Source organism: Necator americanus, chromosome III (genome assembly GCF_031761385.1).
Source record: "Necator americanus strain Aroian chromosome III, whole genome shotgun sequence".
Taxonomy (NCBI): domain Eukaryota; kingdom Metazoa; phylum Nematoda; class Chromadorea; order Rhabditida; family Ancylostomatidae; genus Necator; species Necator americanus.
In genome coordinates, this window is record NC_087373.1 from 39,102,813 (window position 1) to 39,116,713 (window position 13,901).

At 37.5% G+C, this 13,901-nt stretch overlaps 1 protein-coding gene across 4 annotated transcripts; it reads left to right on the forward strand.

The window, feature by feature from the left end:
• Positions 1-9,759, forward strand: RB195_012340 (uncharacterized protein; the record flags this gene model as incomplete). Of its 4 annotated transcripts, XM_064194149.1 has the most annotated exons (9): positions 2,426-2,545; positions 2,618-2,722; positions 3,237-3,294; positions 3,807-3,887; positions 7,655-7,696; positions 7,779-7,859; positions 8,092-8,146; positions 9,091-9,192; positions 9,564-9,759. In XM_064194149.1, the coding sequence occupies 9 exons, from the start codon at positions 2,426-2,428 to the stop codon at positions 9,757-9,759; spliced, it is 840 nt and encodes a 279-aa protein (XP_064051731.1). The 4 variants fall into 4 exon arrangements, with proteins under 4 accessions (XP_064051730.1, XP_064051731.1, XP_013302080.1 ...); XM_064194147.1 differs by lacking the exons at positions 7,655-7,696; positions 7,779-7,859; positions 8,092-8,146; positions 9,091-9,192; positions 9,564-9,759 and adding an exon at positions 1-65 and having other exon boundaries at positions 2,425-2,545; positions 3,807-3,949; XM_013446626.2 differs by lacking the exons at positions 7,655-7,696; positions 7,779-7,859; positions 8,092-8,146; positions 9,091-9,192; positions 9,564-9,759 and having other exon boundaries at positions 3,807-3,949.
• Between the last annotated feature and the right edge of the window lie 4,142 nt (positions 9,760-13,901).

The following is a 13,901-nucleotide window of genomic DNA, read 5'->3' on the forward strand; positions in this document are numbered from 1 at the left end:
ATGTTTTCGGTTGTGAACGTGCGTTTAGAGCCGAACGCGTTGATGATGTCGTATCAGTTGTTGCTGTATGTTTTTCTCTTTCAAACAACAACTGCTTCACTTCACCGATGACTTTGTGAAAAATTACCGAGTCAGACGGTCATAAAACTCTGCCACAGCTTCGTTCGTCCCCTCGTCGTTCCGCCTAGATTCCATCAGTTGATTTCAATACAGCGAGCCGCTTCGGCGGCTGTTGCAACGTGTGGTCATGAAGTCAAGCATTCGACGATTCTTTCACTCGATCATTTATTTCTTTATTCACTTTCACAAATAAATCGCTTTCATTTGTGAAATGAAAGCAAAGGTAATAAGGAAATTCCCACTTATTCACTCCAGAACTTTCTGATTTTTCATCATTTTATTTATTTATTTACTCATTCATTCGTTCATTCATTCATTCATTCATTCATTCATTCATTCATTCATTCATTCATTCACTCATTCATTCATTCATTCAATAAATCAATCATTTCAATTGTACGTAGTAATCGCTGAAATTCTCATGATAATGTATTGACGCAAGCGCTGCGCTGTTACACAAAAGCGAAAAACATGAAGAGAAAGAAATGCTACACAAAATCTTCGCCTTAGCTTCTTTTTCTTTTTCTCAGCGGAGAGGAGGAAGGAAATATGGAAGGAAGAAAGGAAGAAAAAAGAGAAAAAAGAGAATTAGGGGATTTGGCTTGAACGTTAGATTCTTATACTAAGGAGGAATCTTTTTAAAAAATTTAAAAAAACGATCAGACACAATTGCCTTCTTCCACTTTTTTTTGAGATTCGAGGAAATTTTGGTTTGAACACTAGACTCCTTCACTACAAATAGAAAAAAATTGAAAAAAAAAAATTGAAAAAAAAACTAACCAGGCAGCACTACCTAGCACAGCCCCCTTGAAGCCATTTGTTTTGCAGTAAAAGTGCAAATTTGAAACAATGTCGTCTACACGGATCTAGTTCCTCTCATTTTTTTTCCTAAGCATATTGATTTTCGTAAGGGATTTTTTCAATAAATAAAACAAATAAATAAATATATATGGAATATCATTAAATATTTTTATGCAATCGTAAGTTTAAAGATAAGTAGTAGATATGAATTTGGTTTCCAGACAAAACGCAGGAAGCATCCTCGACTTAAATTCGTTATTATATCGCAGTCAAGAGTAGCGGTAAGAGGTAGATTAGATGAATCGAGGATTCAGATCTGTAGGAAGATTTTCTTCCGCTTAGACGGCAAATTTTTGCTTTCTCAATAGCGCAATGTGTCAATTTTAATTATAGCTAAAAAAAAAGTTGTTTAGAAAATCCTTTAGAATGTTCGTGATCTTGAGGGATGAATATGATGTCTTTAAAAAAACCATTAGGAAAAAACAGAACGAAAAACAGAAAAATATCACTAACAAACTCAAACTAAGGAATTTATCCGTTGAAAAATTGGAAAAGTTTTTTTTTTTCCAGTAGTTCTACTTTATTACTACTTCAGGCTTCTTCAAGGTAGAACGACGAATGAAAAATTCTCATTTGTTCTGAATTGAAACGACATCATTTCAGTTTCAGTTTTCTCAACTATTTTCCAATTCCTTTCGAATGCTACCAATAATTTTTGAATAATTCTATTCATTTCTCTAATCCCTTTTGTAATATAATAGTATTTCAACTAAGGAAGTTCTATTTCAATAGTAGATAACAAGTCTGTATGTCTGTCAATTTTTTTTTCCCTATCAGCAATATTTTTTCTTGAAAATAGTTCGTGGTTATCAAGTGGACTGTAGAAATACCACTCTCCAATCCCTTCCCCCTCCAAAAAAAAAATAAAATAAAAAATAAAAACGATAAAGAAAAAAGATAAAGGAGATACTTGTCGTATTTCACCAACGTAAAAAAATACGTATTTATGTATTTTATTTATTACTCACATCATTTATATTTATTTACATCACATTTATATTTATTTACATCATTTATATTTATTTACATCACATTTATATTTATTTACATCTAAATTTGGGGCCGTAGTCAGTATTCGAGCAACGAAATGGTCAGAAACGAACAATGGGAACATTAAACATAGTTAATATCCAGGAAATTTCATCGGATCGTACACAAAACTTACGAGGAAGAATTTTGTTTGAAATAAACACACTCTTAGGTACCACCTATCAGCTGATGTTTTCTTGAAGTTACTGGATAATTATCCTAATATCATAATGATATTATAATTATTATCTGTGATCCTCTTTTCCTATAATTACTAGAGTGGAAATCCTAGCAAATATCTGCTCTCTTAGTGAAAAATCCTTATATCAAGTGTTTCAGTGGTTATTCGTTCGCGTTTAACATTAAAAACAACATTAGCAGCGCAGAGGATCCTAGCCACAGCCCCTATTTCAGAATGTGGCGACCTACCGTACTTCTTCTTCTGACCATCGTTGCCTGCATTACTGCATTCCCCTCGTCCGGAGGACTCGATGTAGATAAACTCGGTGCTGGTGGCAAGAAATTCTTTATGGATGTAAGTTCTAACATAGTGACGTCATCATGACCTGAAAATGAGCGAATCTTCTGAAATTCTTCTGATTTTCAGATGACGAAGCAAGTAATGGGTGTCCCATCGTTGAAGCCGGAGAACCTCGCCGCTCAGTCCTTCTTCCGTGGATTCTTGGATAAATACACAAAACTCGACGATAAGGTATGCTATGGAAATGGTCACGGATTCTTTCGTTAAACTTTTCCGGCAAAGGAATGCGGTTGAGCAACGGGTCATTTTCATGCCAGCCCCAAAAAAATAATTTAAAAAATCTTAAAAATATGAAATCTGCTTTTAAAAATGACTGAAATTCTTACTTACCTCGAATTTCAATTTAAATCCCAATACCTCAAATCAATCTCCCCAATTACCTCAAATTTTAATTTAAATTTCAACATTAACGTGCACTACCAAGCAACTTAATGTATTTATGAATTTGTGGTCCGCTGGAAAGGCTAGAAAATTAATGGTGATTATTTTCAAAAGAAAAAAAACTACTAGGAGAGCTGAAAACATCACTATTACCGCAGTGTAGTCATCTTTTAAGGCCTCAGAAAAAAAAACAGGAAATTGCGAAGAAAAAAAACGAAAATTACTACTGCAGAGAAAAAAATTCGAAATTAATAAACAGATAAATAAATAAAAGCAGACAGCTTAACGGCATGTTCGATTTCAGGTGAAAAAGGACATGGAACAGCACGTGCCGACCGCAACGAAAATTTTCAACCAAGCTGGTTAGTTTTCAAATCAGAACTCAATCCGTCGTTGAAACATCACGAAACATATGAATTGATCGATTGATCAGCAAGAAAATCATTTTTTCTGAATCAATTTCTTGTCTTTCAGTGAAAAAACCCATTTGCATTTTCCGCTTCCAGTGAAAAAACCTAACCTGATTAGTATTGAGGAATTCAAGAGAAAACTACGCTAAAATCGAAACTTCCGTGTCTGTATTTATTATTTATTTGTTTATTTAATTTTGTTTAATTTATTTAGAGGACTTTACTCAATTTTTATCGAAAAAATTTGCATGATAACTGTGTGCCATACTGAAACGACGGTAGTTTATGACTGGAGGGAAATTTTTTGATGAGTATTTTTCAGCATAGGGAAAACAATTCAATTCAATACAATTCCTGAAATATAAATAAAAATTATATAAATAAATAATAAATAATTGAAATAATAATAAATATAGACCCGCCAGGATTCTCCGCTCTAAATCGATCGATATGGATTTTTTCAGCCAAGAAGTACAACGTCGATCCGCTCCAAGCGTTCCAAATGCTGTCCACATTCTTCGAGAATTTCAAGAAAGGCGCTAGCGGTAATGTCGCACAGCAAGGAATAAAGATGGCCGGAAAACTATTCGGAAAGAAGGGAAATTAATTGTTTTGCTCGATATGATCTGATCGGAAGATCACAAATATTAAAACGTCTTCCTGTCATTGATGCGGTATCGATTTATTGCTGTCTGGGCACACACGATTTCTTTTTTCGGAACAGAATAAATTCATTAAAATCGCCTACGACATCGCATAATAGAGTAGAGAGTAGAGATTCGAGTTTTGTCCGGGCATAGTGCAGATTTCAGGAGAAACGTGACGCCGACCCTGGGCCTGAGCCGGCCGGATGCCGCGCCCATGGGATACGGCGAAATTGTCGTGCGCGGCTGCAGCAGCAGCAGCAGCGGGAGCAGCCAGAAATGGCGGCGCCACCGGTGCTACCCTCTAGGAATTTCTGAGTCTCAGATGAGGATCTGTCGCTGATTGTTTACTTTTGAAGCTTCTCGTGACACATTGTACATAATCATTTTTTAAGAAAACAAAAATGCCAAATATTGATTGTTGTACATAGAAATAAAAGCTTACAGCTGCTCCAACTTCTCCATATTTCGCCCTGAAAAAAAAATTCCTGCTAGGCTTTTATTTCGTGAGGTTTTCTAACTAGAAGTCGCTGTTTTTTTTTTACAAATTCGTCATTTTTTACGAGAAAATTTGCGTCACCTAAAGAACTTAGAATGTGCTAGTTCCGGTGGACGCGTCGCGCTCGCTTGCTGCTGCAGCAAAAACTATAGCCGGGTCAAAGCGATATAAAAAGTCGGTGCAATTGCGTAGGCGACTGTGCTCGAAGCGATGCGGTAGAGCGTTGTGGTTGCGGTCGAAGGGGACCCTTGTTAGCAGGGCTCATCGTTACAGTTCGCGATGGTCCAACCTCGATCAGAACTCTCCAGGCTCCACCGCGCCGCTTGCAGCGCAGCCGCCGTAACTGCGCGCCGAGATCCGAATCGTCTTGACCCATTTATACCAGCATTTATGGTTAATTGTTAATTGTTTGGAGTAAAAATTCTGCTTTAAAGTACATGGATCACAGGCAGGGTCGTAGCGCAGACTGATCACTGCTTTCCTGGATTTACTAGAGTTCGTGACTCTGCATACTGTAGTGGTTGTACGTCCTGCCTCTCGCTCCTAACTGGAAAACTTCACAATCTCCGATATGACTCTTGTCTTCCGTGTAGGAAGTAATATGTCCAAATACTGTACCTTGGACAGTTAGGATATTCCAGCCGACCCTCCTCCCCTACAAATAGCGTGGGGCGATCCTTTTTCTCCTCAGGATGCACCATTCGCACCACATGACCGCATTGCACCAGGTTTTCCATTTCTTATAAGATTGTAACCAGTTACACTGCTCCTTTATTGTTCTCGCCTGTGAATTAATGAAAAATGAGGATGAGATGACGTGATACACATGTGATCACATTATACTCATCCGCAGAAGTCCAGAGACAGGAAGAACACGTACCGTCGAAAAGAAAGTGGATCCTTTTCTGCGACGCGATATTGCAGAACAGGTAACTTTTTGGTCGGGGCTTTTTTTTACAGATCCACACGGTTGTTCCTTTCGTGTTCCTCATCTCTTTCTTTATTCACATGCATCAAGAAGAAAAAGAACCATATTTCATCTTTGTATTTTGTTTGTACATTTTGATTTGCTTTTGTTTTGTTTGTTTGTATTTGCTTTGTTTTTTTTGTTTGTTTTGTTTTTATTTTGTTGCTTTGTTTAGAATCATATTTTGTCTGAGTCCACATTTTCAGTAGTTAACCAATAGTGAGTACAAATCCACGAAAAGAGAATATATCACCGAGAAGAAAAAATAAAACGCCTTCTTGATTGTGGAGTCCCAAGCAGAAAAAAGAAGAGAACTTCGATACGTACCGGTCAGCGGTACGGTTACAGTGTGACATGACAGTTGCCACCTGTTTCCGCATATGCTCGCCTCTGTCGCCAAGTGCAACTGTCCTTAGTGGAATCGTATTCGTGGTCACAGTTGTCCACGCAGCTCTCGGGGTCACTGTGCCACTGTGGATCCGAGGATTTATCGTTATAAACAATCATCAAAGGAGTGAGAAGAGTAGCGCACGTCTGTTGCTTCGACGGCGAAACCGTTTAGGTTTGAGTTTACGAGAACTTCCCCCCCCCCCATATCCGCCCATGTACGACAGACTTTTCTCACTTAGCGAACAATTTCCGAATGGTGAGGTGTAGAACCGATGATGATTGTCTTTGTCTCCGTATAGACATTACGAAGTTTGCCTCGGGCGCAATTACGTCTTTGCCGCGCATGCGAATTCAATTGTTTGCGTGCGGCGTAATCCGACGTGTTAAATGCACGTCGCCGTTGGCACCTTTGTCTTTGTCCTTCGATCCACGCCAAGTTCATCCGGTCGGTGGTTCTCATGGGAGTTTCGTCGTGTTGCGTCATCCATCGCACATAAAAAAACCGACCGTAACCGCTTCAGTGAGAGGTTATCTCGATTATGAAGGTCATCGATAGTAGAAATATTTAGTGGGACCAACATTATCATGTTCCTTATACTATATTATACTTATCGTAATATAAGACAGGATTTATCTCTTTTCGAGTATGGTACTCCCAATATATCAAAGAAATAATCACTAAATCAAAAGAAGAACTTAATGAAGAGCAAGAAAAAATGATTTCAGATCAAATAAAAAACCAATAAAGATGTTGTATTGATTTTAGCTCAGTAAAGATGAGTTCCTAGAGAATCGCCAAAAAATCGTGCATGCAAAGCGACCACGATATCCCATTCACCGATAATATCAAGGATTTTACGACATTTCTCCGAAGTTGCACGGGAAAATCTTTGACTGCCGCCCGAGTTCGCATCTGCGTGAATGTTTGTGATTATGTTTTATGAAATGCTTGTGAAAAGAAAATGATGTTTAGGTGAAACCACACGTTGTTAAAGTGGATCTTTTCTGGAAGTATAGCATCTCTTTAGGATTAGGAACTTGAAAAATTGGGAAATGGTGAGAAAATCCAATGGGAACTTTGTATTATAAACTGTGTATTTGTCGTGAATAGAGAAACTTTTTTTTTGTGCTTTTCTCAGTTTCCCCCTTTCTTCGAAACAACAAATATATTGCTAATGCGTCCTGTGTTTTTTGAACCAGCACTATTTTTTTTTCTCCAGCGGTGACCGGAGAGTCCGAGAGCTTCTCGTCGTTGACAGCTTTGATGTATTCGGTTGTTGTTCGGTTGTAGTACTCGGATGTCCATCGCCTCATTTACAATCTGTCGGCTATTCAGCGGCAACTCGACACAAAGATGATTGATGTGAAACGAGAACACCTGATGGTTAATGGCATACGTATAGCTTTTGGTGGAAAACACCTCCCAGTGATTACCAGGAAATCATTCCGGTCAGCTTGAAGGCGAAAATTTCGTCTTTTTGTAACTTTTTTCCACTTTTTTAAACGTTATCTAGTTCTTACTGTTATCAGAGACATTTGTAATCCTTATGTACTCATAATTTTGCTCTTAACAATCAGCAGAACTATGCGTACTAGAATTTAACTTGTGTGCAAAATTATATTAGTAATTTTTTCTAGTGTATGCATAGGAGTTGTTTTTCATTTTCCAAGATAAACCGGCTCAAGTAGCAAGCTTTTTTTTCCTTTCTTTTCTTTTCTATTTTCTTTTTAATGGTGAGTTTCAGGAGAGCCTGATTAGAAGAGATTTCCCATGAGATTTCGCTAGGATATATAATTTCAAAACCACTATAGAGCTGGATCGATGCCACTTGAAAAGCTGGATATTATTTAACAGTAAGTTACCGACGCGAAGTCAAAACTTAAAAAAAAAAGGAATAAGAAAGAATAAACCACAGCAAGCACGAGTGAACCTTAGGATGTTCTGGAAGAGGAGAACGACCTGATTTTCCGCCGCAAGAAGCACTGCGCCAGTTTCTGCTGCCAACAAAAAGAAAGTGTGGGAATTTTGTTTTGACTCGAACATATCGCAGTTTCCTTTCTTCGTGCACCGTTTATGTATATGAATAAATAAATAAATATTATACTTTATTTCATCACATTCTCTCCTCGCGTTCTATTTCCGAAACACGACTGTCTTGATGCGTGAAAGGTACATTGCCTACTAGTTTTCTTACTCCATACTATTATACATCCGCATGATTGTTATCCATATTTTGGCAGGTCTTGAGTGGAATTGCTCCATCATGCCACGAATGGATGTCTTTCCGAAAGGGTAATAAAGAGGTTAGCAAGCCACTTTTGAGAAAAAGTTTATTTCGAATCGAGATTTGTGCATTCAGTGTTGTTTTAATTATATAGAGATCATTATATCGAGATTATGCAATATCGACTAACTATTACTATTACTATGACTACTATACTTTTATGATGTAACGCTCTTCTACTTTCTTTATTATTATTTACTATTATTCTTTATTCCTTATTATTACTTTCTTTATAAGATGTTGCAAATTTTGAACACCATTGATTGGTTCTCCATGAACACCACAAAATTATTTAGTTAAAGAAATTGATGACTGCGGTGATGTTGTAATCTTTTATTGGACACATTGAAGTGCTAGTATATGTGCGTTTGTTTCGAACTTTCATCACAAGTGCATCTATTCCACCCGAAACTTTGGTAAGATTTTCAAATCTAGGTTATTTCGCTGATTTTTTTTTTTTTGGCATTCCATTTCATTTCTCCCTATACTTTTAAATTTCTTTCTTTCTGGTTCTAAACTACATATGCTTCGTTCTAGTACAGTTAGTTAGTTAGTTAATTTTTTCAGTAAGTTAGTTTTTCTAGTTACTCGTTTACTAGTATGTTCTAGACATTCTACTAGAAGCAATTGTCTCATTCACATACTTAAATTCTTTCCAACTTCTAAATTTACGTTGTAATTATCGTAACTACTCAGCTGTCAAAACTGTCAGGTTTCAAGGTGAACAATTCAGTGAGAGGGCATCAACGTCTCGTTCATCCCCACTTCTAAGTATCGAATGAATTCACAAGAACATATGAAAAAAATAAAATCTGCTAAAACAAACGTCAGCAATGTAAATACCAATTTCAACCTAACGCTCGTTTTATAAACGTAATCTCGGTTACTCTTGTATTCGGTAGCGAAATCTCGAATACCGTGTCTTGTCCTAGTATTTGCACCGTAAGTCATTGACCTTTTCAGTGCTACGTTGCCCTTCTGCCCATTAATTATTATGGAAGTAATGGCTGAGCAGTTGCACATTGTGCGTAGAAGACCACGCCTATCGTTCTGTTCTGAGATTAGGTAGGCACAACCGCCTTTGTGTCGATATGGGAACGAACGACTCGATTACTGTCTTGGTCTGCATTTTCTTCGATTTGTTCCTAACGTTCAAGAGAATCCATTGAGTTCAATTAGCTGCTGTAAACAAGGTTGTTAATTGGGTTTATTGGCTTACATAAGTAAATCGCCTTTTCACAGCTTGAAATGAACGATTCAATCCACAATTTAAGCGATCAAATCTCACTACAACTAGTCAGACAAAATTCTAACCCTTCTTTTAGATAATTAAAATAGCGACTAGAGCAAATACTCACTTTAAACTTGTCTGTGAATAGGTGAAGTTTGGCAGTGACCGCTGACTGGTCGATCGCAAGAGATTATGAATGATTTAGCGATGTCTCATTCAAATCAGAGGAGCCATCCGAGAAATGCCGCGAATTCCCGCGTAATCGAGAGACTCGAGTCTTTTCTGCGCTATTCATCTTAGGTTCTCCAACCAACGTTCCGAATTTCCGCTTCAAGATTTTAGCGTCGATTTCAAGTTCGTTCGGTTCGAGAGGTCCCTCTTCTGTTATTGTGCAGTTTTGATCACTATTATCCATTTTCATCCTACTAAGAGTTACACTGACCTTTTTATTTCTGGTCATTACGAAGTAATTTCTTGAGTTTGAGGCAAGATCCAGGTTCGTAACTTACTTCCTTCGTAATTGATGGGGAAACCATATTTGTGTATTATATGTATTATTATGTATTTGTATTATTATTATGTATTTGTTACGTTTATTTTGAGTATCAATGTAATAATGAACATAATTCCGTGTTTAAATTCGGCAGGTAACCACTCTTTCTGTATTAACGTTTGTAATTGTCTTATTGTATTAATAATTATCCGAGCACCGCTGTCCTGGATTAGATTCTCAGTTCCCGCTTCGAGTTACCGGACTATATCAGTCTGTTCGGTTGATATTTATGTGTATGTGTGTGTTTTTTTTTTCTAGATCCATTGCATGTTCTCTTTCTGTGTTATCTACAAATAATAACATTTAATACTTCTATTCAGTACGAGGATTGGTAGGGCTGAGAACTTTTTTTTTTTGCATTAAATTGTTTTCTATGGAGAGTCTGTCGCTATATTCTTAAGATTCATCCATGTCAAAAATTCGATGTTTGTTACTTTTACATGTCTTTAATTTCACATTTAATATCTGACTACCTGTGCCACTTTGTTTCAAACTCTTATCTTAAAAGCGTTCGAAATCCTTGCGCAATTTTCAACTTTTTTTTTTTTAGATTTTACTATATATAGATTTTATGAAATCAGCCATAACTATCTGAACAGATTTGATGTGACCCTTTCACCTAAGTAAAGGTCATTGAACGCTTTGTGTAACGCTACTTGTGGTTCCTAACCGAAGCCAATCTCAATTAGTCGCAGATTATGTGAGCGTACAATCAGCAGCGGGAGCTGGTCATCAAGACGTTGTGCTCCTTATGGATTTTCTCAATTACCTTAATTATCCATAACTTACTCTATGCATAGATGTAGTAAGTAGTTTTTTTCTGTGGGAATATTACCGTCGCGTGCCTGTTAACATCCGTTTACGACCGGTGTTTCCGGCTATGTGATCACCAAAGTCTCTATTCCCTTGACTCTAATACTGTAATTATAGCGTAATCATCGATAGGTAATGGTAATTACCGGTGCGAACATAGAAATTCATGTTCGACGAGGCATTTTCCCTTCCGGGCTCACTCAACGGAAGTATATTAAAGGTCCCATTTGTACGGATGTCCCCATCCATTCACCACTGCAAAGCTGTCTACAGGATCCGACTTCCGTTATTTTCTTATGCAGAAGTAAATGCATGCATGTTCTATGTCCAGTGCTCACACTTTGTTGAATTCCGCTCGTGAAAGCAATGAAGTCTACAAAGTAGAACCAGCGTTCAGCCAGCTATTGTTTTAGTATGAAAAGACCCTCACCTTCGTCGTCACATCGTCCTGGGACTTTCGCTTTTTCGCTCTCGTCGAGCACTTCTCTTCATAATTTCGACGCGCACAATGTCGACCTTGGTTGAAGGTGGACAAAATGATTGTGCGATGGTCGACGCACGTCGAACGCGCCTGTCATTTTGTTCCGCGTCGGTGAATCGCGTTCGTTTTTTCGTTTTCGTTTCGTTTTCAAATTTTCTTACGGATTCGCTCGATACTCAGTGAGCAACTGTGAGTCGCAGTTTCGTCAGAAACCTCGAGAACATCCATGAATCCTTCCATAATTGATATCCACGTGAGCACGTGTTCTTTTTCCACTCAGGTAACTTAATCCGTTCTTTGTCGGATACTAGTTGATACTATTTTTTTTTCCTCACAGAGAAGTGAAGCGCCTGTCAACCTCATGCATCACATTCGATATAGCATTCAATGACCAGTAAATCTTCTTGTGTAATACTCCGTCAGCGTCAACCAACAGCCAGATGCATCTGATAGTTTTTGTTGTACGAGATTTCTTTAAAGTATGTGATGATGTGGGTCCTATGTATGTTACCGTCAAATGTGTAGCTACGTTGTAAACAATTAAATTTTAACCAGCTCATTAATTAGCACATGATTAACTGGAACATGTTTACTGGACGTGCACGTTCAGGACTAAACCCTTTCCCACTTTTTTTTTCCTCGAGACCAAGTTCTTGTATATACCTTACCTCGTCACACCTATCAACCTGTCGATCAGAAAGACAATGATGATTAATTAGGGAAGATAATAGCGATTTTGAGACGATAAGTAGAAATGGCTTTGTCCCCCTACCTTTAGGGAAACTAAACTTTGCTGTTAACTTCGAAATTTCCTCTTGAAACCATGTAAATTATGATTTATCATGGACGATCTTTGAAATATGGTAGGCGTTTATTTATAGCAAAATCTGCCCAGGACCATTGTCATTTACATATATCCTTGCACATTTATTATGCATAGTTTTCGGCGTAGCTTTAGCTTTTCTAAGCATGCCTAAATTGTGCGGAGGGGATCCGGTTTCCTAGTGAGTTCCAAGGAGGTCGTGTTACCTTAATTAGACGTGCTCAGTTGGAATCAAGTGCTAGTCGTCCAGTCCACAGCGTCGTGCATGTTTTTATCCGATTCTGCATCTTTGGTCTTAGGGAGCAGGAGAATATTCGAGTCAGTACCCTTTAAAGGTGACTTAGTTTTTTCATGTGTTTAATCCAGCTGAATATTCATTAAAAATTACGAGTTACTCTGCACAAACCGCAAAACAAGTGGGAATTTCAGGCATGAACACCCAACTGATCTCATATTTAAATTAACCTTCCTTGCTTCCTGAACTAGATCCTAGTTTTTTTTACGTTCTGCCGTAACTTCTACTTCTATCTCGTCCTCCGAAGCGGATCTTTCTTCCACAAGGTATTTTTCTTTCTCTTTTCTTCTTATTATTTTCTTTTTTTTTGTCAATATATTAGTTTTATCGCATTGTTTTTAAAAAAAGGTAACTCGTGGCTGCTGATATGAAGCCGTCCCGGCTGTAATTAGTGTGTTAAGTTACACCACAACCAATGTGAAGTGTTACTTTAATTCGTCCAAGGAGTTACAGGTTAATAATGGCATTTGGAATGGTTGTCAGGTCTGAAAACTTCCTAAGATATTCCTTTGAAACAAATCATTTCTGTTCTGTCTGAACTCCGGAGTCATCCGCACAATCATTCATTTCATCGTTACGTCACCTACGTATATTATTTGCCTACAGTACGGTTTCTATTGTGTGAATTGACACCGATATTATGTAATATCAATTATTAGTGTTGTGTTGTCACTTGGCCTCACACCTTATTCTTTCACGACTACGAGGCCATTGGCATTACGTCATGACATGTCGAGAGGTTACCCAGAAGGCGACCGTGCATTTTGAAGGGTCATTCGCGCAGTTCATTTTGCTTTGCTTCCGTACTCATTGGTTTTTTCTCTTTTTTTTTCCTTTGAAAGCCGAGATTTTACTGAAGAGCATTGGTTTTAAACTCTGAAAGTGAATCTTTAACAGTCTGTTGCATTTTTCCCTTAGTTTTGTATGGATTTTCTTTCGATCTAGCCAAGACATTGGTGACATGAACAAGAGATTTCTTATCTGAGGGGAAATTTTGCCGCATCTTAGAAACGATAATAGTCTTGGAGTTCACCAGGAAGTGATTGTGAATTTAAAAAAGAAATGCTATTGGTGCAAATCTAACCATTTGAGTAAGTCAAGTTTTTACATAAAATTTTTGCTGAAAGTTGATAAATGCGCGCACACGGTTCGAAAATCCGAATTCGTCCACGTTTAGTCGTCGTATACCAAAAGAATGAGAGTCCTAAAACGTTAGGATTCAAGTATAGGGTCAGAAGCATGTTCTAATTCCCCGTATGACTATTCCTATCTGTGATTCTATGTCCAGACGTCTTTGAGAGATAGAGGATTAGAAGAATTGATACAATTGAAAGTTGAAGCTCGTGTTAAATTTAACAATTCATATCACTTCTCTAAGCGTGTTTTCAAGTAAAATTATTTTTTTTTTTTTTTTTTATGTTTTTTTTTGTTTTCTCCTTCCTACACTAGAATGAATCTGAATCCATGCATTAACATCTGTGCATTTCAAAAATAGGTGGGTCTTGGAAGGAACTTTTCTTATTCGCTGAGAACAACGGAATTGTATAGGTATAGTAGATCCTAGTATTATCGATGGAA